This window comes from Sphaeramia orbicularis, chromosome 10, assembly GCF_902148855.1.
Source record: "Sphaeramia orbicularis chromosome 10, fSphaOr1.1, whole genome shotgun sequence".
NCBI lineage: Eukaryota > Metazoa > Chordata > Actinopteri > Kurtiformes > Apogonidae > Sphaeramia > Sphaeramia orbicularis.
In genome coordinates, this window is record NC_043966.1 from 27,301,900 (window position 1) to 27,326,234 (window position 24,335).

A 24,335-nucleotide genomic window follows, 5' to 3' on the forward strand; every position below is an offset into this window, starting at 1 on the left:
CAGCAGGACAGATCCTCTCTTGCTCTCTCTCCCTCTCCCTCCCCCTCGCTCTACCTCTCACTCTGCCTTTCATACATACGCCAGAACGCAGACTGCAGCAGAACGCAGAACCAGTAGGGTTTTCCATCCTCATACTGGAACATATGAGAAACGAGAGGGAGGCACAGAGGAAGGCAGACATGTTATTCATGGAGGATCCACTGAGGAGTACCTGACCCATAAGCTGTCGAGTGCGTAGGTGAGTGTGTGTATGTGTGTGTCCATGCATGTAAGTTCACTGCAGGAACAGCAGCACTGCAGATACCGACCAGTGGCTCTGCTCATCCGTCTCTCCCCTCCCCCCCATTCCCCGCTTCTTCATCCTTCTTCTTCCTCTTCTTCTCAAGGAGCATCATCATAAATTAGTGAGTTTAACCAGGTCTGAGAGCAAAGCCTGTACATGTTGTTTGTATTTGTGAGGATGCAGAATTGGTTTGGTCATATCTGTGTAGAACAGCTGCAGGGTGGACACGAGGTGTACTTGATTATCCCAAGAGTGATGTGTCTTCCTCTTCCTCTTCCTCTTCCTCTTCTCAAACCAAGCTCATCCCTGATAGTTTTTAAATCCCTCAAACTGTTTTTTCTGCAGGTTTACATCTGGCTTTAAGACGGAGCAGTGTGGGCTCCAAAATCCACCCATCCCTCCTTTGGGACTGGCCCCATCCCTCACTACCAGCCCCTCATCCTAATAAAGGATAGGATGCCTGGCTCTGCGCCCCTGTGCTGAGGAGGCGTCAGCGGGCAGCAGTATGGGCACTGTGCTGGTTGATATCCCCACCACCCCCTCCACCACCTATCTGCCATCACCACGCTGCCCCCCCAACACGGGCGCTCCATCCAGCCCCGCTGATGGGCGAAGACACTGACGCCACCCCGACGCTCAACCACCGCGGCTTCCTCCCCGACCACAACTATGTGACTGAAGGTAAGCTGATAAGAGAGGAAAGTGTGTGTGTAAAAAAGCGTATGTCCCATGAGAGCCAGTATCTATATGTATTGGACTTTTGAAGTGTTGTCGTGTGTTGCCAACTTTGTGTGTGCTTGCTTGCAAGACAAAACAAAACCAGCTTAGTACAGCTTTTCAGTCTTACCTAATCTAAAGCTGCTTGATAAATAGTCTTAAATTCCAGACTGAGCAACAAGAAAAAGGAAGCATACCACTCTCTCCTCCTTGTTTTAGATGAGTTTTGTAGTTCTTCCCTCTTATCCTTTCATTTTGTTATGCACCTACATCTAACATTCCTTTTTTATTTGTTTGTACTATTGTATGTAGCTATTTTGTCACACCACAGGGAACAATTGATCAGCCCTGTGTCTAAATGTGTGTGTGTGTGTGTGTGTGTGCGCGTGCGTGCATGTGTGTTTGTATGTTTTAGTTTCTATTTCTGAGACAAATAGTGGGATAATAGTTTTTAATTTCTTCAATAGTATAATTTCTTGAAAAGAGAAGGTGAAATATCCCACACATTTTTCTTCCCTCACAGTATAGTATATCAAATTGTAATGTAGTAGTAGTATACTCTCTGCTTTACTGTCTCGCTAAATACATCACAGTAGTGGTACCAAATTCAATATAAAACATATCACTTTGGAGGTTGTGGTATTTCTAGCAGCAGTAATGAATTCTTTAAGTTTGTTTCATAAAACAGATGGATTAGAACCCTGGACAACCTTAGCTCCCTCCTGCTAATCTCAATTACAACACTAATCTCACCTGCTCACCAGCTTCCCTGTCTGTTTGTCCCCAATCCGTTTCTTACACTTGCCTCATTGTTCACCACGCCTCTTAGACCAGAACAGCGGATTATCATTTGCAGGTCATGAATGTGTTGCGAGCTCATTTATGATCCTGTATCACTGCAGAAAGGGAATTATGCTTCCTGTGTCTGCACTGCAATGCAATTTCCTGCATTCAGAGTCACAGCCAGGGGTGACCTGTAATGCTGCCTGTTGATTGTGTTGTAAATGCTTGTGTGTGCATTCAACAAATTGTTGAGAAGCAAAAAAAAAAAAAATGTGTCTTTGTGTGCTTATCTGTCTTTTATACAAATTTCCTTTGGAAATATGTTTCTTTGTCCATTTCAAAGGACTTTGAGGAGTTGAAATCAGTCTTCACACCCATCACCAATCATCCATTATCGTCATAGCAACAGTCTGTGATAATAAACATGCTGCCTTTCATACTTGGGCAATATGACTGACAGTTTGTCTCCACCCACCAATAATAGCTGTATTAATTATTCCGCACATCTCAGGCAGACACAGACATTATTCAGGGTGAATTGCTGATGAGCACAGCAAGGTGGACACACACCCATATACACACCAGGTCTAAAAGGGTATGCAACACAAGGAAAACAACCTGAAAATACATAGTTGTAGAGGAATAAATACAAATGTGCTGGCAAAATCACACTTAATGGCCACAGATCATTCTTTGTCACCAAATAAAACCTGATTCATTACCTGCCTCTTTTTCTACATCCACCTCCTACATGTTCACCCCATCCCCCGTCGATCTCCCCATTTCTATCAACTCCCTCCCCCTCCCTCCCTTTCCCTATCAGCCCTCTAATGCAACTCGCAGCATTGCCCGGTGTTGAAGTGGTGCGTCTGCCAAACAATTATCCAACAGTGCTCTAAAGGCTGCTCAAACACAATGTGCCTCTGTATGTGTGTATTAAACAGAAGGACGTAGGGTGATGGTGAAAGGGCGAGGTGGTGCATGTGATTTTATGCTTGGGTGTATTTTGTTAGCTCCTGTGTGTCTCCACCTTTCTTTACTTCTGTTTTTGTAGCATTCATATTCATGTCTGTGAGTCATGTTTGTTCAAGCACATAGTGTGTGTCTTTTTGTTTGCACTTGTCAGTGTATACGTGGGGTTTATATGTCTGCAAGTTTTTGTGTGTCTGTATATTTATGTGTGTGTGTGTGTGTGTGTGTGTGTGTGTGTGTATGTGTGTGTGCCTGTGTGTGCATAACAGTGTGTCTGTCAGTCGTCCTGTGGGGATTCCCCTGCCCTTTAATTCCTACCGGGGAGCGATGCTTAACCTCCCTCTACCTTGCAGATCCTCCCCTCCCTTCTGCCGTCCATCTCCTACTCCCTTTTTGTCATTCCTGTTGCCCCTGTCCCCCTTTGCTGCAGCCTCACCTCCAGTGGGCATTGCAATGATGGATGAGCAAGTGATAATAATTACTAGAACAACTGTATTGCCAACAACTGCCTTACATCAGAATTCATAATTTTTAATTGATACAATAAAAGCCCATTAATGTCATTAGTACCATTTTAGCCATTACTATCATTAAAGGTAGAGCTTGGCTCCTATAATGGCACATGGTGAATATTATTCTTCTGACCTGGGATTACTGACCTTTAAGGGAAATAATAGCTCAAAAAAATATATAAAAATCCCTCCTAGAATCACTTTTTTCACCAATTCTGATTGATAAGCATAACTTTGAGTTTGATGTTCAGTTATCTACATGTTTATTTCTACTTAGATATTCTGTTCAATAGTTCTCCAGTTTCTAATAAAGTCAAAATTGTATTATTATTTATTAATCTTGCATTCTGTCAGATTTCTTTTCAGGGATTGTTATGGGCTCAATAATGGCTTTTTCCTGTTCCAAACTGTTGTTACGATATCAGACTTCAAAAATCTGTTATCTCTCGGCCTCTGCTTTGTATATTATATTCTGCTGAGCCAAAATGTCACATAAGTAGGGAATTATATTTCAGTTAAGTTGGTGTTGGACATCAATTGGCTGCAAAAACGTTTCATAAACCGAGAGGGTTAGACAAGGTTTCAGTTTAGATGAGTGGAATCGGCACTTTTATCCAGTTCCTGTTCCTGAGAGTCTGGTTTCGACCAGTTCTATATGTAAAGTGTCATGAACTAACTTCTGTTATGATTTGGTGCTATATAAATAAAATTTGATTGATTGATTCTAACAATATGAAAATTGGAAATATGAGGGTCAACAGGATATACCAATGTCATATAATGACTAGTCATCCTTTTATAATATTCTACTAGTACTATTAGAAAAATTGCTGACAACTTTTACTATTGATTAATTCTATATGTAAATAATTTACTGTGAAAACTGCTAAACATTTGCTGAAGTCAGCTTTTCAGCCTTCCTGATTTTTATTTATTTATTTTATTTTTTCAGTTTATTGAATACATTTCTTTTTGGACTGCTGATTAAACAAAAGCAACCAAATGTACAAAAGACAGATGCAGATTTAATGTATTGTCACTCCTGGGTGAATGTTGGAGATGTAACCAGATTTTTTTTTTTTTGCTGCTGTAGTGTATTAAGCATAGACTTAGCACCTGTGACAGTGTGTTTTAGAAAAGAGGCCAGAGGAAATATACTGTGTAATAAAACACATCACACATTGTCCCACATTAGCTCCCTTTTTCTGTTCATCCTGCATGTGTCGCTGTAGTTTCCCTTCTAAACCCAAATACATCATTGCATATAGTATGTAGATACAGTATGATCATGAATACACCATCAGTAGTTCTTCTCTGGTGAGTACTCATGGCCAAATGTGGTGATGTAGTAACTCAGTCCCTACCCTTAACCAACCCCATCCTGCCCGGTCCTCCTTCCTTCCCACCTTCCTCTCCCTCTGCTCCTCCTTGTTACCCTTCGCCCTCCCTTCCTTCCCTCCCTCCCTCCCTCCATCCTTGCTCCTCTTGCAGGGCTGCTCCTGGCTATAGCCTGAAGAGCTCCGCCCATCCTGTCCACCCCTCTCCACCCTGGAGTCCTCCCCCAGGATGTTGAGCCCCATCCAGGTCCTGTGCTCCGACATCACTACCCTTTCTCTGGAGCCCGAGCCGTTTGCCTCTTACACTGAAGGTGTGTGCTCTATCCTCTTCTATCCCGAAGGTCACATTTATGTCGCACATCTGCGCCACATGACCCCAGTGTGAAATAAGACAGTTTGTATGTGTTGGTGTGTGTTGGTGCTGGTTGTGTGAGCACGTGTAGCCTGAGTCAGGTGAATTTTTACGTGAGTGTTATAAATATCTCAAAGAACACTTTGTCTCTGTCTGTCTGCCTTATTCTTTTTTGTGTCTCTATTTATGTACCTGCCTCTTTATTTTTGTCTCTGTCAGTGAGGACTGTGTATGGAGTGTGTGTATGAGTGTCAATGATTGATTTCCTTAAATAGTTTGACCAGACAACACCCTGTCGCCTTGAAAGCAAATCTGTCTTATGCCTATGTAATTATGAGGAACAGACCATCAAAGATACACATAGAAACTGATACAAACATGCAGACACATACACACACAGTCTACACAGTCTATTTGTCTCCATTAGAATATAGACATGCATACATGTGCAGCTGAAAGATAAATGCGATCTTGTAAAAGGCTGAGAGTTTCTTGAATATGGGATTACATCTCAGTATGCATTAGATGTCAAAACGAAATGTGAGTTTTCAATATCACCATGGTTAGATTGAGGATAAACCAGCTTAGCTTCTAATCTTTTTCTTGGTTACAGTCTCACAAATCTTTTATAACAATTGATTTTTCTTGAAAATTCCCCTCACATTGTGGCTGCAACAATTCCTGCATGTAAAGATGTATTTGCTGGTAGAATCACTTGTATATTTCATGCACACCCGGTTTGGTTTGTGATTCTGATTGTTTGTGTCTAGAACCATTAGTCTCACAACCGACTCTGCTTCATTGTGTCGATGTGTGTTTGGAGAAATGGCAGATTCCCTGCTGTGCTGGGCTTAAATCTCTCCTCTTCACACGTGTGCACTTGCAACACAAACACATAAGCAGTTTTTCCAGATAACTCCAAAACTGCAGGACAGGGATCAATTTAACGTCTCCCTCCGGCTGTCTCTCCCCTTGCCTCTGTCTCTCCCTCCTCTCCCTCTCTCCCGTCAACCAGTTTATTTCTCTACTGGGTAATTGTGTACACACACTTGTGCACATGTACACAGGAAATACGGAGTGCTTGAGCTGCAACACACACACACAAATCTCCTGCTGTGTAGTGGCTTGTCCTCGCTTTTAAGGAGTGTGTGTTTTTGGCTCGGCTTTAATGGTCTGTGTTTACCCAGACCTAAGATATCTATAATTGGGGCTGCAGGACGTCCCCTCCTCTCCTCTCCTCTCCTCTCCTCTCCTCTCCTCTCCTCTCCTCTCCTCTCCTCTCCTCTCCTCTCCTCTCCTCTCCTCTCCTCTCCTCTCCTCTCCTCCTCTCCTCTCCTCTCCTCCCTCCTCTCCTCTCCTCTCCCTCCTCCCCTCCCCTCCTCTCCTCTCCTCTCCTCTCCTCTCCTCTCTTCTCCTCTCCTCTCCTCCTCTGTCCGTCAATAATTGCCATGCCTATTACTTACACTGTAGAAGCAAAAAAATTACTACAATTTTGTAAAGATAACACCTTCTATGCATTTTTCTGTCCCAAGTGCTGCAAAATATTAAAAGACCTTTAGTTAACGCTCCCATAAAGCATTAAATTGTCACATTTGAAGTTTGTGATATTTTTACAGTAAACATTACTAAAATTTTGATTTTTTTGACAGATTAATCCTTTCAGTACCTTGGCAGATTCACACAAACATTTCACATTCTTTTATCACTGAATAGTTGTTGTCCTTGTAAATAACTTTGAGTGCATTTCAGTTTTTGTGTGGCTGCATCACTTGTGTGTACATGCTTTTTATGCATCTCTGTGTCATGGGTTCATTCATGTTTGTGTGTTATTTTTGTGTTGATATCCACTGTATGTGTGGGCGCATGCACTTGCAGTCACAGTGTGTTCCCCCAGCTCCTGCAGTGTGGCGATGAGTCAGACAGGCCTGCTGATGCTAATGGACTGTCTGTGGGAGACAGAAACAGCAAGCTTGCTATAGCACATACTCATCCAGACTGGGTGGAATCAACTTAAAGCAACCAAACAACATAACAGACAACTTTACTCTCATTACACATTTCAGAGCAGTGGCCAGTTGTGCCTCTTTGGGGAGTCACAGTACTCATGGTGATTCCTTTTCCTGCAGATGCTATTTATATTTGTAGTGGGTCATTTCCATGAAATGTTCTTCTAATAAAGAAGAGAGACAGATGAGATGTGTTTGTCATTTATTTGTTGGAGGGAGAAATACTGGAAGATAAAGAAGTTGGTGGTTCAGAGCCAGATACAGGATGAGACAGGCGAGAGTGTGCTCCATATTTTATTCAGTTATATTGTGTGCCGCTCAAGTGGTTTTGCTTAGTTTAGCTGTTTCCCAATGCAGCCATAGACACAGTTGTCTGAAAATGTGCTCACACACACACACATAGATTTAAGCATTCACACTTCCTGTGCATTATTATCAACATTAACATTGTGTATTAAGAATACCCGTGTATGCTTATGAGTGTTTGTGAATATGAGTGTTTGTGAATTCAACTGCATGCACAATGGTTTATGTTTGTGTCCAAATGTGTGCATGCATAGGTATCTGCACATCCCTAGTTTCTATCAGTTTGTTCATCTCCTGATAACAATTCAGTAATGTTTGTTAGTGGCCAAAACTGCAGCGGCATAATTATTTTACCGTGCTACTTTTCCCTGTGAGGATTGGATTGATGAATTCCACTTCCTCCTTCTCTAGACTGCCATATACGGTTAACTGTTATGAGTATTGCCGCTACTGGTTGGCTCAGCCTGTTACTATGGCAACCCTGCTCACCGGAGGACCCCACCGCCGCCTCCGCCCCAGCGCCTCTTCCCTCCACCTCCCTCTCCATCCTTCCCATTCTTCCACCAGCATCACCACCACTACATACACGCTACCCTACAGCTAGTAACAGTGTACCGTGGGGGAGGGATAAGAGACACCACTGAATGTGGATAGACAACCATGAAAAAAAATTAGAGAGAGTGAAAGAGGGCAAAAGGGAGTAATTGGACAACCACAGATGTGAAAAAAATAGAAAAAAATGGGTATTAGCAATTAGGGATAGAATTGAGAGAGAAAAGCAAAAGCCTAGAATAATGAGAAATAAGGGATTACAGATAAATAAACCATCTATTGAACTGACAAAATTATAACAGAAAAAAGGTAACCGGTAACAGATGAGGTGGATAAATACGGTTGTGTTGTAGTAGAGACAGTGTAGCCATCCCTGCCTCCCCTCATCATAAAACCTCTCCTTTTCTCAAGGCCACCACAGTATAGGCAAGGCTTCAGCTTTGAATCACTCTGGCTCTCAATAAATCCACATTCCATTCTCTATTTTTATCACAGCTAATGGTTATTGAGGCCCTGTGTTCTTTTCTACCAAAACTAACTCCATTGTTGCAGACTTAAGTATTATTTCTAAAGCCAATATAATGACATTCTGAGAGACTGTATTTAGTAATTGAATAATGGATAATGAAATAATAGATCTGAACTTTTGCTATACAGATATCACCCTGGGGTTGGACTGTGGTGGATGTGACAGTAATATTGTCTTCATTCTTGTCAAAAGGATGCTGCCTTCATTTTCCCAGTTTTGTGTGAGCAAAATTTCTGTGGGGACCCTGAGATTTACCATGTGTGTGGCCATCATTTGAAGAGTCTTTTTAAAAAATTATACTTTTCCATGTTTGCTAGTTTTTGTAGTTTTTTGAGTCTGTTAGTGCATTGGGCTGTTATCCTCCCTTGTCCGGACAAACATATAAAGTTAGAAACAAGCAAAACATTATATTCATATGCTTGTATTCAGCTGTTTTTTATGGACAGACTTTGATGAGTAAAGCCAAAGAGGCATAATTTCTCATGACGCAAACACAGCTTTTCAAAATAGATTGGTGATTTGGTTAATCTAAAAGAGACATGTCCGTTCAACACCTAAACTACCCATTTATGAACTGGCTGAACTGTGTAGCGCTACTTTTGTTACAATGCAGACTGTTGTTGAGAGGAATAAAAGCGATAGTACACATCTATTAATTTAATGGTTTGATAATGGAAGTCTGTGAATCTGGATGTTTAGGACAGTGTTGGATAATATTCATAAAGTACCAAAGTCATCACCATGGTGATCAGCATCACCAGCTGTCTGTTCATTGTATTTACAAGTGTGAAAACTGTGGAGGACACAGTCCACGCACAAATTTGAAATGTAATAACAGGACTGAACATTTTGTTCTGCTGATAAACTCAACTGATGTGCTTACTTGTGCTTTTCATGGAAGTAAATATTACGGAAAGCCTAATTATAACAAGTGTATTACAATGAAGCCTGGATCATAGAAGTAGGAAACATGCATGGTGATGGCTTTGATTCATTATTGTATCATTTTAACTAGTTTTGTAAGTGTTTTCAGTGTTTCTAGTGTGGATTCAGAAGGTTAGATGACATCAGATAATTATATTTGGCTCAGAGCAACAAATGAGCTCATCTCATACTTATTACATTTCGCTGAAACTAGGATAACAATTACTTATGATATTTTCTGGATCAATTCAATCTCAAAACTAAAAAGTTAATACCTCTATCTTCAGTACAAAGGAAGTGTTGCATGAGGATAAGTAGACGGAATAAATGGAAAACACCAAATCAATAAATGCAGAGTACTTACACTGTTAACACTGGATCAGATTCTGTTGGTGTTTCATGACACAGAGCGAGTGATGTGGATACTGTCACAAATATGCAAATGAACCTGGAGAAAATGTCAAACTGAAATAGATTAATACAAATACCTCCTGAGCTGTGTATGGACTTTCAGATACTACAGAGATTATAAAGTATCAGATTTATCCATATACACACAAACAGACAATGAGCGACGTATTGTGTATGATCAATGTTTCACACAAACACACAAATAACACCGTCATGTGTGTGTGTTTGTGTGTATGTGTGTCATTGTTTTAATATATTGTGAATAATATGTATACTATGTCAGAGTTACACAGAATACTTGTTAGTGATCAAATATTATTTTATTTGATACATTAATTTGCTTACGCTATATCCACATACAGTTAATGCATTGGCATTTGACTTACATGTTAATTTACAGGCAAACATAAACAAACTGCAGATGAATGATGATATGTCTCAATTAGTTAATGGTCTCTCTCTGTCTGTCTCTTCCTGTCATTCTTCCTTCTCATATTTCTTTCTCCATCTTTGTCTCCCTGTCTCATCCTCTTTCCTCAGCTGATATCATCTCCACTGTTGAGTTCAACCACACAGGAGAGCTCCTGGCCACAGGGGACAAAGGGGGCCGAGTGGTCATCTTTCAGAGGGAACCTGAGGTATGCACACTGACTCGCAAACACAAATCACACAAGCACAGAAATACACTATTTTTCATTCTGGCTGTGAGAGTAGTGATGAGCACACACTGTCCCCCTCCAGCTACTGTCTAGATTGATTGATAAATAGTTGATGCTCCTGCTGTGTCAGAGAGTGTATCATTATAACTGTGCAGAGTCTGTGCAAGGCTATTTCTTCAGATGATGAAGGTGCAGGCGCCTGACTCTAGCCTTGGGTATTACATGTACTGTGATGGTACATATAGGAAAGTGCACCATTTTCACCTTTCCTTTCCATTGTCATTTTTCCTCCTCCTTCTCTTTCCACAGAGCAAGACTGAGCCATTCTCCAGGGAGAGTACAATGTCTACAGCACCTTCCAGAGCCATGAACCTGAGTTCGACTACCTTAAGAGTCTGGAGATTGAGGAGAAGATCAATAAAATCCGATGGCTGCCTCAGCAGAATGCTGCACACTTCCTACTTTCCACCAATGGTGAGAGATGCCTGGAGTACTTTTTGTCACACCTGAAATGACCCCTTTTGGAACATAAGAATTTTACAAGAAATTTATGACATGACATATAAAGGATAAAACACTGCCTTTTCTAAAGTGTGATATCTATGTTACATACATATTAGTGTTATTAAAGTTTGCTGGAGACATTAACAGGTTAAGTTGTAGAGCTAAGAATGAGGTTTTCTCTTACGATAGACATTTTTTAAATATTTTTTTTTAAGTTTGGGATACATACATTACTTTGTTGCCAATGTTGCATCACATATCTGAAGTGCATTAGTTTGCTGCATAAAAGAGGTTCATTGTCAATTTACGGTCTGACTCTATGGAACTATTGGAAATCTATAGTTTTTCCCAGAGCGTGCCATTACTGATTTATTTAAGTACTATATTATTTATGATTGAGGGTATGAAAAATGTAAGACCTGCCTCATCACTTTGGTGCTGTTGCTGCTGGAAAGCTTTCTTTCATTTTTGTCAGTATAATACAGAGACCTTCTTTGTCTGCCGGTGTTGAATTCAAGCAAAAAATATTTCAAAACCTTACAGTCTGAGCTGTCAGTTGTGGATTTTTGTGTCAAAATCATACACACAGTTAGATATTCTTTTAAGTTTCTTGACTTTAAGGCTTGTGAGTATATTACTATATTTAGGCTATTGTGATATTTGTGATCACATCTAATCTTAGATCCTCAGATTCTGAACTACAAAGCAACTGCCTAATATCTAATATCTTAATGCTCACTTCATATTATCAGATCATTATAATCATCTGACTGTTGAATGGCTCTTTTTATTTTTAGATAAGACCATTAAATTGTGGAAGGTGAGTGAAAGAGACAAACGGCCAGAGGGATACAACCTGAAGGATGAGGAGGGCCGCATCAAGGACATCTCTACTGTTACCTCCTTACAGGTATCTATCTATCTATCTATCTATCTATCTATCTATCTATCTATCTATCTATCTATCTATCTATCTATCTATCTATCTATCTATCTATCTATCTATCTATCTATCTATCTATCTATCTATCTATCTATCTATCTATCTATCTATCTATCTATCTATCTATCTATCTATCTATCTATGTGTGAATGCAGTAGGTTGGGTAACATAACTGGGTCAGTGGGTACAGATGTGTTTCCATGTGTAAAAATGGGTCACTGGCACAAAGGTACATGTGAGTATGTGGAAGTGCACTGGATCTACATAAGTAATAGCTTCACTATTTCTACTTGGAGTGAATTAGTGATTGCCAACAGTGCCATATTTATGCATATACATAAATGTCATCCTGTATAAAAAAAGATTAGGAGACTATGTAAATGCTGGTAGCACAGCATGCAATATAGAATACATGAAATATGTGTAAATGTATGTATTGAGGCAGAAATTTTATTGTAAATGCCTCAATGTGAGAATACAGTTTGGCAAGAAATTAGCTTTAAGTCATGCATTGGCAATAATATGGCATCTGGCTCAAACAAGTAAATTTTGATTACACTAAATGTATTATTTATATCACAGAAACCAGTTGATTAAATATTAATAAATAATACTCCAAGATTAAATTTAATCTGCTGATATTTGACCATCTTTCTCTCTCACAGAAATCAGTCGATTAAATATTAATTTATGATACTCTAAAAATTAAATTTAATGTTCTGACTTTTTTTTAACCATCTGTCTTATTACAATCAGTGTGACAGGATTTGACGCTGCTGTCTCCTCGTCTCTTAAGGTGCCTGTGTTAAAGCCCATGGACCTGATGGTGGAAGTTAGTCCACGTCGAGTGTTTGCCAATGCCCACACCTACCATGTGAACTCCATCTCCGTCAACTCTGATTATGAGACCTACATGTCAGCCGATGACCTTAGGATCAACCTCTGGCATCTGGATATCACCGACCGCAGCTTCAGTATCCTTTGTGTGTGATTACAAAGATCATAATAAAGGCCCATATTGTTGTAAGCAACCAACCACACATGCATGTATGTAGCTATTAGCATCAACATGCAAATGCACACACAAAAGCTGGAGAAAGATTTATTAAAGCGCAAGGACACAGCTAATGAATGCATGGATTCTTACAGAGATGCTTGTACAATTCAATGTTCAGTAGTCAGTCCTTGACCACACACACTCACACACAAAAACACACACATATACGCACAGACACACAACAAACTCTCTCATTTTACATCCCACTTTGTTGTATAAAGAAATGCACAAAGACAGTGTTGGGGGAGGGAATATTATTCTTGAGAAGTGAAAATGTAGCTTAATGAATAATTCAAAGGCTGCATAAATATTTCAGCCTCTTTCTGAGTTCTAATCCAGCTCAGTAGGACACAGTAGAGTCACATCCCCCGACCCGGGGAGGATTTATAATATTACAATTTATCTGAATAAGGAATTACCAACAATCCCCCCAAGACATATTTATATTGCTCTGTTTTATTTCAGCTATAAATAATTTACATGTGTTTGTTACATATACATTTATACACTTTGTTTTGTACATATTTGGATTGTAGACCTGTGCGACTTTGTATGTGAATCAAGTGTGTAAGTTTAATAGTTCATACATATTATTAATACATGGATGACCGTGTACTGAATAAATGTTTTTGCTACACAGTCAGTGTCAGCATGATCAGACAGGTAACAACGGGTCAAAAGCAGAAACCAAATCTGGACACTGGGAAACCTCACACTCTCAGTTGTTTCCCTGAGCGATGACACCTTTTCTCAGACATTGTGGACATCAAACCAGCTAACATGGAGGATCTGACAGAGGTGATCACAGCAGCAGAGTTTCACCCCTACCACTGTAACCTGTTTGTCTACAGCAGCAGCAAAGGCACCCTACGCCTCTGTGACATGAGGGAAGCAGCACTGTGCGACAAACACTCCAAATGTGAGTAACCCTCGCCTGCTGAGAGCTGCTTTTCTTGAAGTTATCCTCATGAGGCTCTTTGCAAACATTCAACTCATACGTAAAATCACATTAACTATACAGAAAAACACTTTATTTTACTACAGCTTTAAGTTTGCAATTATTCAGTGAAATATTATCATTTCATTTGCATGAAAATTAACATGCACAGTATTAACATGTTGACCCAATCACAGTTAGCACCCATTAATAGCCTTCTTACTCACAGTATTGTGTCATTGTAGACAAAACTGAGCATGTTGTTTTTTTGTTGTTTTTTTTTTTTACAATTTATTACAGATGTTTTTCCTCCACTAACAGACGATATGTTTTGTTGTAGTTGTTTTCCAGTGACTTGACACATGCAAAATCTCAGGTGTTTGAGTTATTATGAAGTAAATAATCAAGCATAAAACGACTGATTTCCTTACTGTTCAGAAAAGTAATATATCTGTTTTGTAGTTTTTCACTGTGCAGTAATATTTCTTTACCTCAAGGCTGTTTGTTTCTCCCATGAATTTGGTTTCCTTAAGGAACAACAGTTCATTTCATAGGAATTTTTTTTCTACTACCCACTAGAGATATTTCCTTTATTTTTCTTTTGTGTTCTTTTTATAACAGCCAAGTTACAAAGACCAGCCTCTCCTTGTTGCACAGACTTAGCAGTGCTTTGACCGACCAAATGTTCAGGAGAACACCCAAACAAACATCCAAGAGTTTTATGAAAAATATTCATTGCAACATGACAGCATCTATTGTCTTTCTTAGTATCATCACTTTAAATTCCTCATTTCTTAAAGTAGTCAAACCTAAATGTCAGAATACTACAATCTACAAATCTTCTGCAGCCCACCCAACCCTTAAATCACTTCTCTGATCAACACAAAAACCAAGATGCAGTCCTTGTATGTTTCGCGTTATATAAAGATATAAATAAAGACTCTGTGTTAAATTTGAGGATCCTTGAGGTTTTTTAATCCAGACATGTGGGTTTTTCATGAATCGGCAATCTCATTCCAGGTTTTGTGCTTAATCCATCGTGTCCACTTGCATTAGTTGTGGAACCTGCCCATTTAAACACATATAAATTGCGAGTGATTTTGCAGCGATGGTTATTTTTGTGAAACACTCTCCTTTGCATAATTAATTAGATTCCCAAAATGTATCCGTGAGAATAAAAAGATATTCAAAAAAAATAGTAGCGCGTAATTTTTGTGTTCTTTTTACCATGTTACATACAGATTTTTGTTTAAAAAATAATATAAAAATGGGGTTTATCTGAAAAATAGTTTCTCTTGTATCTCAGTAAATATTTATTTTTAAAATAGACCCAAAGCGCTTCCAAACTTGCTTCATGTCATTAGTCTACAGCTTGTTTGAATTTTTAGCCTCCATGTCCTGTTTTTAGGGACCAGTTTCATAGAAGCACCCAACTGTGTAGTATTTAGTCATAATTTTGGTAATAATAAAAAAATATCTGTCAGAACCTTCATATCCCACACTTTGCCCATATAGGATTAGAGAGATAATATCAGGTGCCTTATAAACATTCTTGAATAGTAGTTCTGCTGTATCTGTCATCAACATGTAAATTCATGTAAATATTTTCATCTTTATTTGTGCTTGTGATCACACACATCCCCATGTCAGCCTCTACACTGCCCTTTCTGAGACTCACTTAAACACCACTCACCGTCCTCCTCTCTGTCTCCAGTGTTCGAGGAGCCTGAGGACCCCAGTGCTCGCTCTTTCTTCTCCGAGATCATTTCCTCTGTGTCAGATGTCAAATTCAGCCACAGTGGTCGCTACCTGCTCACCAGAGACTACCTGACGGCCAAAGTCTGGGACCTCAACATGGAGAGCAAGCCCCTGGAGACGTACCAGGTGTGTTTCTTTCATGTACAGTGATAAGGTTTTCCCTACTGCAAGATGATGCACTGTTTCTCTGCTCTGGGCAAGGACAACAAATCAATAACTGAGGAACCATTACTGCATGTCTGCATCAATCTGGCTATCATCTAAAGGGCAGAAATAATCAGTGTTGGCTGTTTTAAGTTTGTGTGCTGAAAACCTTGTCTACTACAAATTTAGAGTGTTATATCAGACACTGCAGTCACATTGTAGCAGCTGTTCGGATCTTTTACTCACCCATCACCATCACTGACTCATACATCTGCTGATCATCTATACTTCAGTCAGCAGAATCCAGACCACCTCCTCCTAAGTGTAGAGCTCAGCATCATTAATTCATTGTACTAGTTGGTACATAACATCTCTTATTTCGTCAGCAGCGTATCAGTATATAGAAAGAAGAAAGGATCTCAAATTCAATGCAGAGATGTTCATGATTAGCGACAGTCAGACTCTTCTGTGTAACAGTGTTGTAGAGACAAAGTTTCTTTGTAAATGTCTTTTTCATTTACATTTGGCATCAGTATAGGATGTGAAATGTAATCAATCATTAATATATGTTCCAAGATACGTCGGATCACATGATAAGTGACCTTCATGGCTAATGCTAGAGGAGGTTTTTGTTCTTCCATTTAAGTTCTTGTTCCTTCTTAAATTGTCTTAAGCAGAGCCACCTCTGCCAAATTATTATTACCCCGCTTCCCGAAGGGGAGGCAAGGGGTATTGTTTTTGGTTCAGTTTGTTTGTTTGTTTGATTGGTAACACTCTAGCAGCCAAACTACTGGTTGAATTCATACCAGATTTGGTTTATAGATTGCCAGTGACCCAGAATAGATCTCATTATATTTTGGAAACAGTAGGTCAAAGTTCAAATTTTTTTGGAATTTTTTAATAATCTTTTTTTTTATTTTCCCCATTTACTTATAACGGGCGAAATTTCACATCTCTGTAGGAGCAAAACTATTGGTTGAATTCATACCAAATTGACTTTATAGATTGCCAGTGACCCAGAATGGATCTCATTACATTTTGGGAGCAGTAGGTCAAAGTTCAAATTTTTTATGAATTCTTAAAATCTTTCCATTTACTTATCATGGGCGAAATATGTGTGAGGGGCAGGGTTTGTTGTGCCTGGCACCACTTGTTTGTTCAGTTTCTTGATGGAAGTGTCTCGGACTGAATTTTATATTTTAGAACATTAGCTGAATGAGAGGATTGTCATCTTAGAAAATAAGCAAAAATCAAAACAGAAATGAATCATGGAAAGACGATTGTCTATCTGAATCTCAGTACTTAGTGGTTATTAGATTTTTCCAAAACCTTTTAAGGATAATTGGATTGATTACCAGCCAGAGAATATACTTCAGAGGAATTAAATGAAATCCTCCTAGTGGCTTAAGGTTTTCAATTTTGTCCAATAATCTTTAGATGCATCAATAATTTTTGCATGAGACAAAAACTGTAAATCATAATCATACTCTATTTTCATTTTAGACTCATTGTGCTTATAATGTGCATTAATAAATGCTTATACACATGTACAAGCATATTTTAAGATAATCTTGCACTGAAAACATTTTTAGATGTTGTATTTTAACTTTTCCACTAATTATTAATGTTAGTAGTTGTAGGTGATGATGCATTTGTACACAGCACAAGTATGTATCAGCTCCTTCTTTTACTGTGTGTTTAGTAGTCCAGCCCCAGGATTGTTGGTGAACGTGTGTGTGTTTTTATCTGGTTGACGTGTGAGGTCCTGTGAGGCAGCCAGGAGTGGGAGGCTAAGACGCACTGGAGCTATTTATAGGCCACTGAGCTTCCACTCATAAAGTGAAGTGGGAAGGAGGGATACCTTACACAGCGCCCAACACCTAGATCTGCAATGCAGCACAGAGAGAGAGAGAGAGGAAGGAGGAGACGGGAGAGGAGGGAGGTTGTGTGAGGAGAAATGGAAAAAAGAATGAGAAAGAGTGTTTAGATGAGAGGATGAAAACAAGGATGGCAGAGGTAGCAGCATACAGTATGAGGGTGAATAGTGAAACATGAGACAAGCGAAGGGGGGAAAAAACGCATTATTGTTTTGACAAATTTATACCTTTAGTCCTTATGGAGGGAGAAAATACACATAAATCTAAGAGGAAGGAGGCACGGTACGCTAAATCAGACAAAATGCGGAGAAGAAAAAAACAAAAAGACAATATATTAAACTCCAGCTGACACTGTATCATTCCACCTGGTGCAAAAAGACCCATAGGGGAGAACAAAAATGTCAGTGGATTTGATGTACTACCATGAGCCGACCTCAGCTTGACCATTTATTGATTGAGTGGCGACTGTTGACTGCTGACTTTATGCAAAATGTGAAAACGGGGCTTAATGCAGACCGTGGTGGCTGGAGAGGGTGTAGGTTTCAAGCCCTTGCATCAGTGAGCGGACACAGTGCTGACACAGTGAGGTTGGCTGAAAGCACAGGGGAAAAGATTTATTAGTCAGTAAATGCGTGCGTGTGTGTGTTTCTTCACATGTGTGTCTCTATTATCATGCCCTTGGTGGGTTTGATAATAGAGAGCTGGACGTTAATGGATTTACAGATATGGAAAACGAGTTTAGATTAAAACATACTCCTGACTCTCTTATTGCTGAGGGCTGCTGTTGTGTCTTATTAGTGTCGCCTTCAGGGAGGAGTGTGTTACAACTTGCCTGCATTTAGTGTGTTTTCTATATGCAAAGCTTTTCATGTGTGTATATGTGTTCTTCTGCTCACACTTCTATATATGGTTTACACAGAGTCAATGCCTAATGGTGAGGACAGCTATGTGTGATACTCTTATTTTAATGCATATTTTTATTCCTTAGGTTCACGATTACCTCCGCAGCAAGTTGTGCTCCCTTTATGAAAATGACTGCATCTTTGACAAGTTTGAGTGTGCCTGGAATGGATCGGACAGGTATGTCAAGTGCTTACATGTGCTTGTGAGTGTTTTTCCATTTCTGTACCCTGGTGTCAACTGAATGTCTAAGATGGGAACAACTAAAGCTAAAGCAGTAACAGCTCATATACATAAGTTTGATGAAGCTTTGATAAAGTTTGAGGTAACTTTATACACCCCAGAAAACTGTTTCACTCCATAAATTTTAAAATAAGACAAAATGCAATGATTTGCAAATCTCATAAACTCATGTTATTCACAATAGAACAAAGAAAAGATCGAATATTTAAGATGAGAATGTTCACTGTTTTAAGAAAAAAGGCTGCCACATGTCTTCAAGAAGTTGGGACAGGGCCATGTTTACCACAGCATAGCGTCCTTTCTTCTTTTAACAACAATTCAGTGTTTTTATGTCTCCAGTGCCTTGTAAACATGTGATAACTGAGACCAGTTGTTGGACTTTTGGGAGAAGAATGTTGTTTTCTTGTTTGATAAAGGAATCTAGCTGCTCAATAGTCTTTTTTTTCATATTTTGCATCTAATGATGCTTTCAGTCAGAGAGAGGTCTGAACTGCAGGCAGTTAGTTCAGGACCCAGACTCTTCTACTACAAAGCCATGTACTTGTAATTGATGCAGTTTGTGGTTTAGCAATGCCGAGCTGAAATATGGAAGATCTTCCCTGAAATAGGTATTGTCTGGATGGAACCATAAGTTGCCTTTCAGCACTGAACTCATTTACATGACCGTAAAAATCTGATAACTGGGAGTAATCAGACAATTAGAATAATCAGATCTGATGCTTTTGCATGCACTTCAGAAATTTGATAATCAAAAAACCCTGGTTTAGACGTTTCAATCCATTATTGGATTTCTTTTGAGGTATGTACATACATAGTGACGGTAGCCTGAACTTTCCTATTATTGTTTTCCACTCACTTTTGACTACATCATCTCTGTTTTCTACAGTTTCTTTTTTTTTTTTTTTTTACACATGGGAAAATATAAAAGAATGAAATAAATCAGATTAACAAGCATACATCCATCAGAGTATTGGGGAGAAATCCAAGTGTGTTAATCCACTTTCTCAGTCCGATATCTGCCGTTATCTGATAAAGTATATCACATTATGCTGTTTACACAATCACTTGAATAACCTGATAACAAGAGAAATCAGATAATGATCAGATCAGAGTTTTAGCATGCATGTAAACGGGCTCAATGATGGGGCTGTTCCACATGTTAAAGTTGCCTATTGCGCAGACACTAATGCACCCCCATACCATCAGAGATACAAGCTTTTGAACTGAGCAAGACAATAAACCTGATCGTCCCTCTTTTCTTAAGTTGGGAATAAGAAACAATCATGATGTTCAAATTTCAGCTTGTCTTACAACAGAACAGTTTTCCACTTTGGCTCAATCCATGTTAAAGGACTTTTGGCCCTTTTCTTAAAATGTTCATAATGTTTGTTTTTGTTTTAGCCTTTTCCTTTTTTCTTAGAAGGTCTTGGGGAGTGAGATGGTCGAAGAATCACAAATATGCTATTATTTCACTTCCTATACCTTAGGATAGTCCTTTCTCAGACTTTTTTTTTTTTGCTATTTTTTTTTTACCCAACCAATCAAGACAATGACAACTTAATTTTTTTAAAAGATTTTTTTCAATGAGAAAGTAAAATTATAGGTAAAAAACAAAAAAACATGACTATATTGGCCTCTAAGTTAAAGGATGCATTAGAAGGTGGGATTAAGTAAGTTGGTCATTTAATCAAGTTTCATTTAAGACCTGTGTACATGAAAGTATACAGTAGAAGCAAATGCATACACACAGTTACATAACACTACACACATCTGATCAGTTCAGTATTATTATGTTTACTATACTGTTGCCCATAAAGTTGGAATAAATAATTTTTACCTCTTCTAATGAAGAAGTAAATGATAAATTATTGTGACTTTGATTGATTAAAGGCGGTTGTGGCTCAGTTGGTAGACCGAGTATGTCCAATGACTGAAAGATCGGCAGTTCAAATCCTGGCTCCAGCTGTCCACATGTTGAAGTGTCCTTGGGCAAGACACTGAACCCTAAATTGTTCCCAGTAGGGCCTGGCAGCGCCATTGGTATGTGTGTGAATGTGGCTTTGTAAAGCACTTTGGGCACCATGAAGGTGTGGAAAAGCACTATATAAGTGCAGTCCATTTACCATTAATTGTAACTGGGAAACAGTTTTCACGCAATTATCTGTATTTTCTACTCCTTACATTTTAAAAATAGCCACGTTACTCCTATTTCATTTAGGCTTGTTTTCATTCCAGCTTGTCATCATTCAAATAAAAAAAAAAATTATTCACATAAACTGCGCCATACAGATAGAGTGAATCTGATTGTGGTTGGATGAGAAATATAAACATATACCATTCCAACACCCTATTGGTTTGTACGCGATCCACCACACTTGACTTTTTGTACCATTCCAATACTTATATGCAAAGAGTCCTCATATCTTCTGCTCCATGAAACACACGTTAATGCTCAGTAGGACACATATATGGTTCTTTAATACATTTGCATTGGACTAAAATGTGTTCATTTTCAATGGGCATATATGCAGCTGAAACAGGTAGACTAGTGCATCCCAAATGTTTCAACATTAACATTTTATTGTAACGTTATAGTCATTATAGCCTTTAGAAAAATGCTTTTTGGGGAGTTGGGGTAGTGCACTAAAGGTCCCTGTGGCACCGCTTAAGCTTTTGTCCTAATGGCGTTTTTTGCTCTTTTGATTTACCTTTATACTTTAAGTAGTTTTGAAACCAGTACTTGTACACTTTTACTTGAGTAAAAAGCTTGAGCTGATACTTCAACTTCTACAGGAGTCTTTTTAAACCCTAATATGTATACTTCTACCTGAGTAATGAATGTGAATACATTTGGCACCTCTGGAAACAGTACAGTATATAATCATTGTATCTGATCAAAGGTGATTACTGATGTGTATAAATAGGAACATAAAGAGGAATGTGTCTGAAAACCAAATTATTCCAACTGTATGGGCAAAAGTGTTTGTTCTAAGCAAGTAAATGAGTGCTCTGAGTCCTGCATCTGTAGACTTACTTAACCAGGTCCTTTGTTTCCTCTTCTTTTGTTTAGTGTGATCATGACTGGAGCCTACAATAACTTCTTCCGGATGTTTGACCGTAACACCAAACGTGATGTCACGCTGGAGGCATCCAGAGAAAGCAGCAAACCTCGAGCCGTCCTAAAGCCACGCAGGGTCTGTGCTGCCGGAGGAAAGCGCCGTAAGGACGACATCAGCGTGGACAGCCTGGATTTCACCAAGAAGATCCTCCACACAGCCTGGCACCCAACTGAAAACATCATCGCTATTGCTGCCACCAACAACCTGTACATCTTCCAGGACAAACTCAACTCTGAGATGCATTAGTGGACAGATGGCGGCGGTGGATATACTATATTCAAGTTTACACCTACACACAACTATGCCAGAATGTACACATGCAGACACAGTCTCACACATCCGTGAATATGCCTCAAGACGCAGGAAGGCAAGAGTAACACACAGAAACACACTGTTGATCAGAAGATACACAAATCTCGGTCTACTCACTGACACACTCCCTCACCTCCTCCCCAGCCTCCCAGAACTGAAAGGACCTCGAAAGGGCTAGAAAGGGAACAGGCTGGATTATGCAATGGATTATGGATTGCAAAATAGTCTGAATTGAGGATTTATTGATTGTCATCTTCTGGATTGTGCGTGATGGTGTGTTATTGCTACAGCTCAGCTTCTGGGGGGGATGAAACCCCCCCCTCCCCCAGACCAGAGAGACATTTACATGTTTGTCTTTTTTTCTTTTTTTTTTAATCCTTCAGGCTCTCTTCCTTTCTCCGCCTCCTCCTCCTCCTCAGCCTCCTCCTCTCCTTTCTGTATTTGGCCATTTCTGTTCTGGAACAAAGCCTATTCTTATCCCTTGCCCACTGTTTTGTGTAACAAAACCCTCGGTGGTTGTTTACCAGAGGCACTGATAAAAAACGGGGCATTTATGTAACTGGCTGTTTGATTTCACATCAGCTACCCGATTTCTGTTTGTGTAACTTCTTCTTTAAATGATATTAATGATGGTTATTATGAAGACAGTAACAGTTAATGATATGTGTGATGTGCAAGGATGAACTCGGGACCCTCCCCTTAAACCTAAGTGCACCCAGACACCTCGAATCTCTCCGTAAGTCAGGAGAGACAATGTACAACTGGGCTTTGATCAGTGAGCTAAAACATTTACAGTCAGAAAGCAGATATTACAACACAGCCTAATGTGAAAACACACATTCATATCTGTCCCACAGTGTGTTTAACTCTATAATGTTTTCTCTGCTGAAACATCTTCCCTGATTGTGGATTCTGCTTCTGGTCTCGGCCTGCCTCATGTGCTACTTTACCATAAAGTACAACTCAAATCAAGCAAAAAAACAAAAACAAAAAAAAATTTAATAAAAATAACCGAAATAATTTCAACAATCAAGCAAAAAAGATGCTGCATGTCAAACAGATTTAGCCTAGGTGTTTATAAATTGACTGACTGACTGACTTGGCTGCCTTTTTAACCATTTAGACCCAGCTGTACAAAGGCTTCAGGGGCCCGGGGCCCCATGCAGCACGAGTAACCATAGATGACCGAGCTCTCCTACCTTTGTTTGTGTCTTTGGACACTGAAGCATGTTTACCAGTGTTCGGTTCATACACTTACATGTACATTTTGAATGAAGCCGTCCAAGAATCAGTTTCTCCTCTGTGAAACTGAGAACCAAGAAGAATGGGGAATGTTTCTGATTAATGTTGTATTCAAAAGAAAAAAAAAAGAAAAAATCAAAGGGCCTAAATGGTGTCTGTATATATCAACTGTTTTTGACATGTATGAACTTTTTTTTTTTTTCTACATGGCCAACCATTCATCCATAAACGGACAGCGAAGTTGATCATCTTACTGATGATTACCCCCAAAGCTACAGCAGAGATAGTACTTTAATCTTTTTAGCCTTTCTCACTGATTACTTTGCTAATGTGCAGAATCTTTTATTTTTTGAAATCTGTTTATTATTTTACTCAACCTCCTTGTGGAAACATCCGTCAGGTTTATTCAACGTCCAGTCCAAAAAATGTCACATATTTTTGTGTTAATGTATGTTGATGACAATATTGTCAACTGGACAGTTATAAATAATGTTAATATGTTTTTTTTTCTGAATAAAGATTTCAGCGAAATTGCATCCAATGAGTGTACAGCTGTGATTTTTTTTTTTTATTGCAATTACTGTATAAACTGGTATTAATTGCATGTGTAATTATGGTAACGAGACATTATATAGCTTAGATTTATAAGGGCTCAAGAGGGGTCATCATTACTTAAAAGTCATGTATCCTGAGGCGCCACCTGCTGATACTGCACATGTACTACATAATGGAGACTAAAGGCTTTAGGCATCCTTTTTTCTGAGTATGAAAAAAATATCATAGTGCTGGTTGTTTTTCTATTCAACAAACTACCAGGAAAAATTATAACACATAGATCCCCGATTCATTCTTCAAACAAGAATAACAAGGACATTTAATTTCACAAACATCTTATTAGTTATAAGCAGAAAAATTGTTAGTCCATTTAGTTGTGTAAGTGTTATAGTATCGCATAA

General features: G+C 39.1%; 1 protein-coding gene across 1 annotated transcript; it reads left to right on the forward strand.

Moving 5' to 3' along the window:
- Positions 1-23,915, forward strand: LOC115427676 (serine/threonine-protein phosphatase 2A 55 kDa regulatory subunit B gamma isoform-like). The gene is given in 11 exon segments (XM_030146320.1): positions 1-238; positions 629-964; positions 10,225-10,322; positions 10,653-10,671; positions 10,674-10,817; positions 11,645-11,757; positions 12,587-12,764; positions 13,602-13,766; positions 15,499-15,668; positions 18,552-18,643; positions 21,777-23,915. Coding segments are annotated over 10 exon segments (1,350 nt in total). The 5' UTR covers positions 1-238; positions 629-888; the 3' UTR covers positions 22,072-23,915.
- Positions 23,916-24,335: the final 420 nt, after the last annotated feature.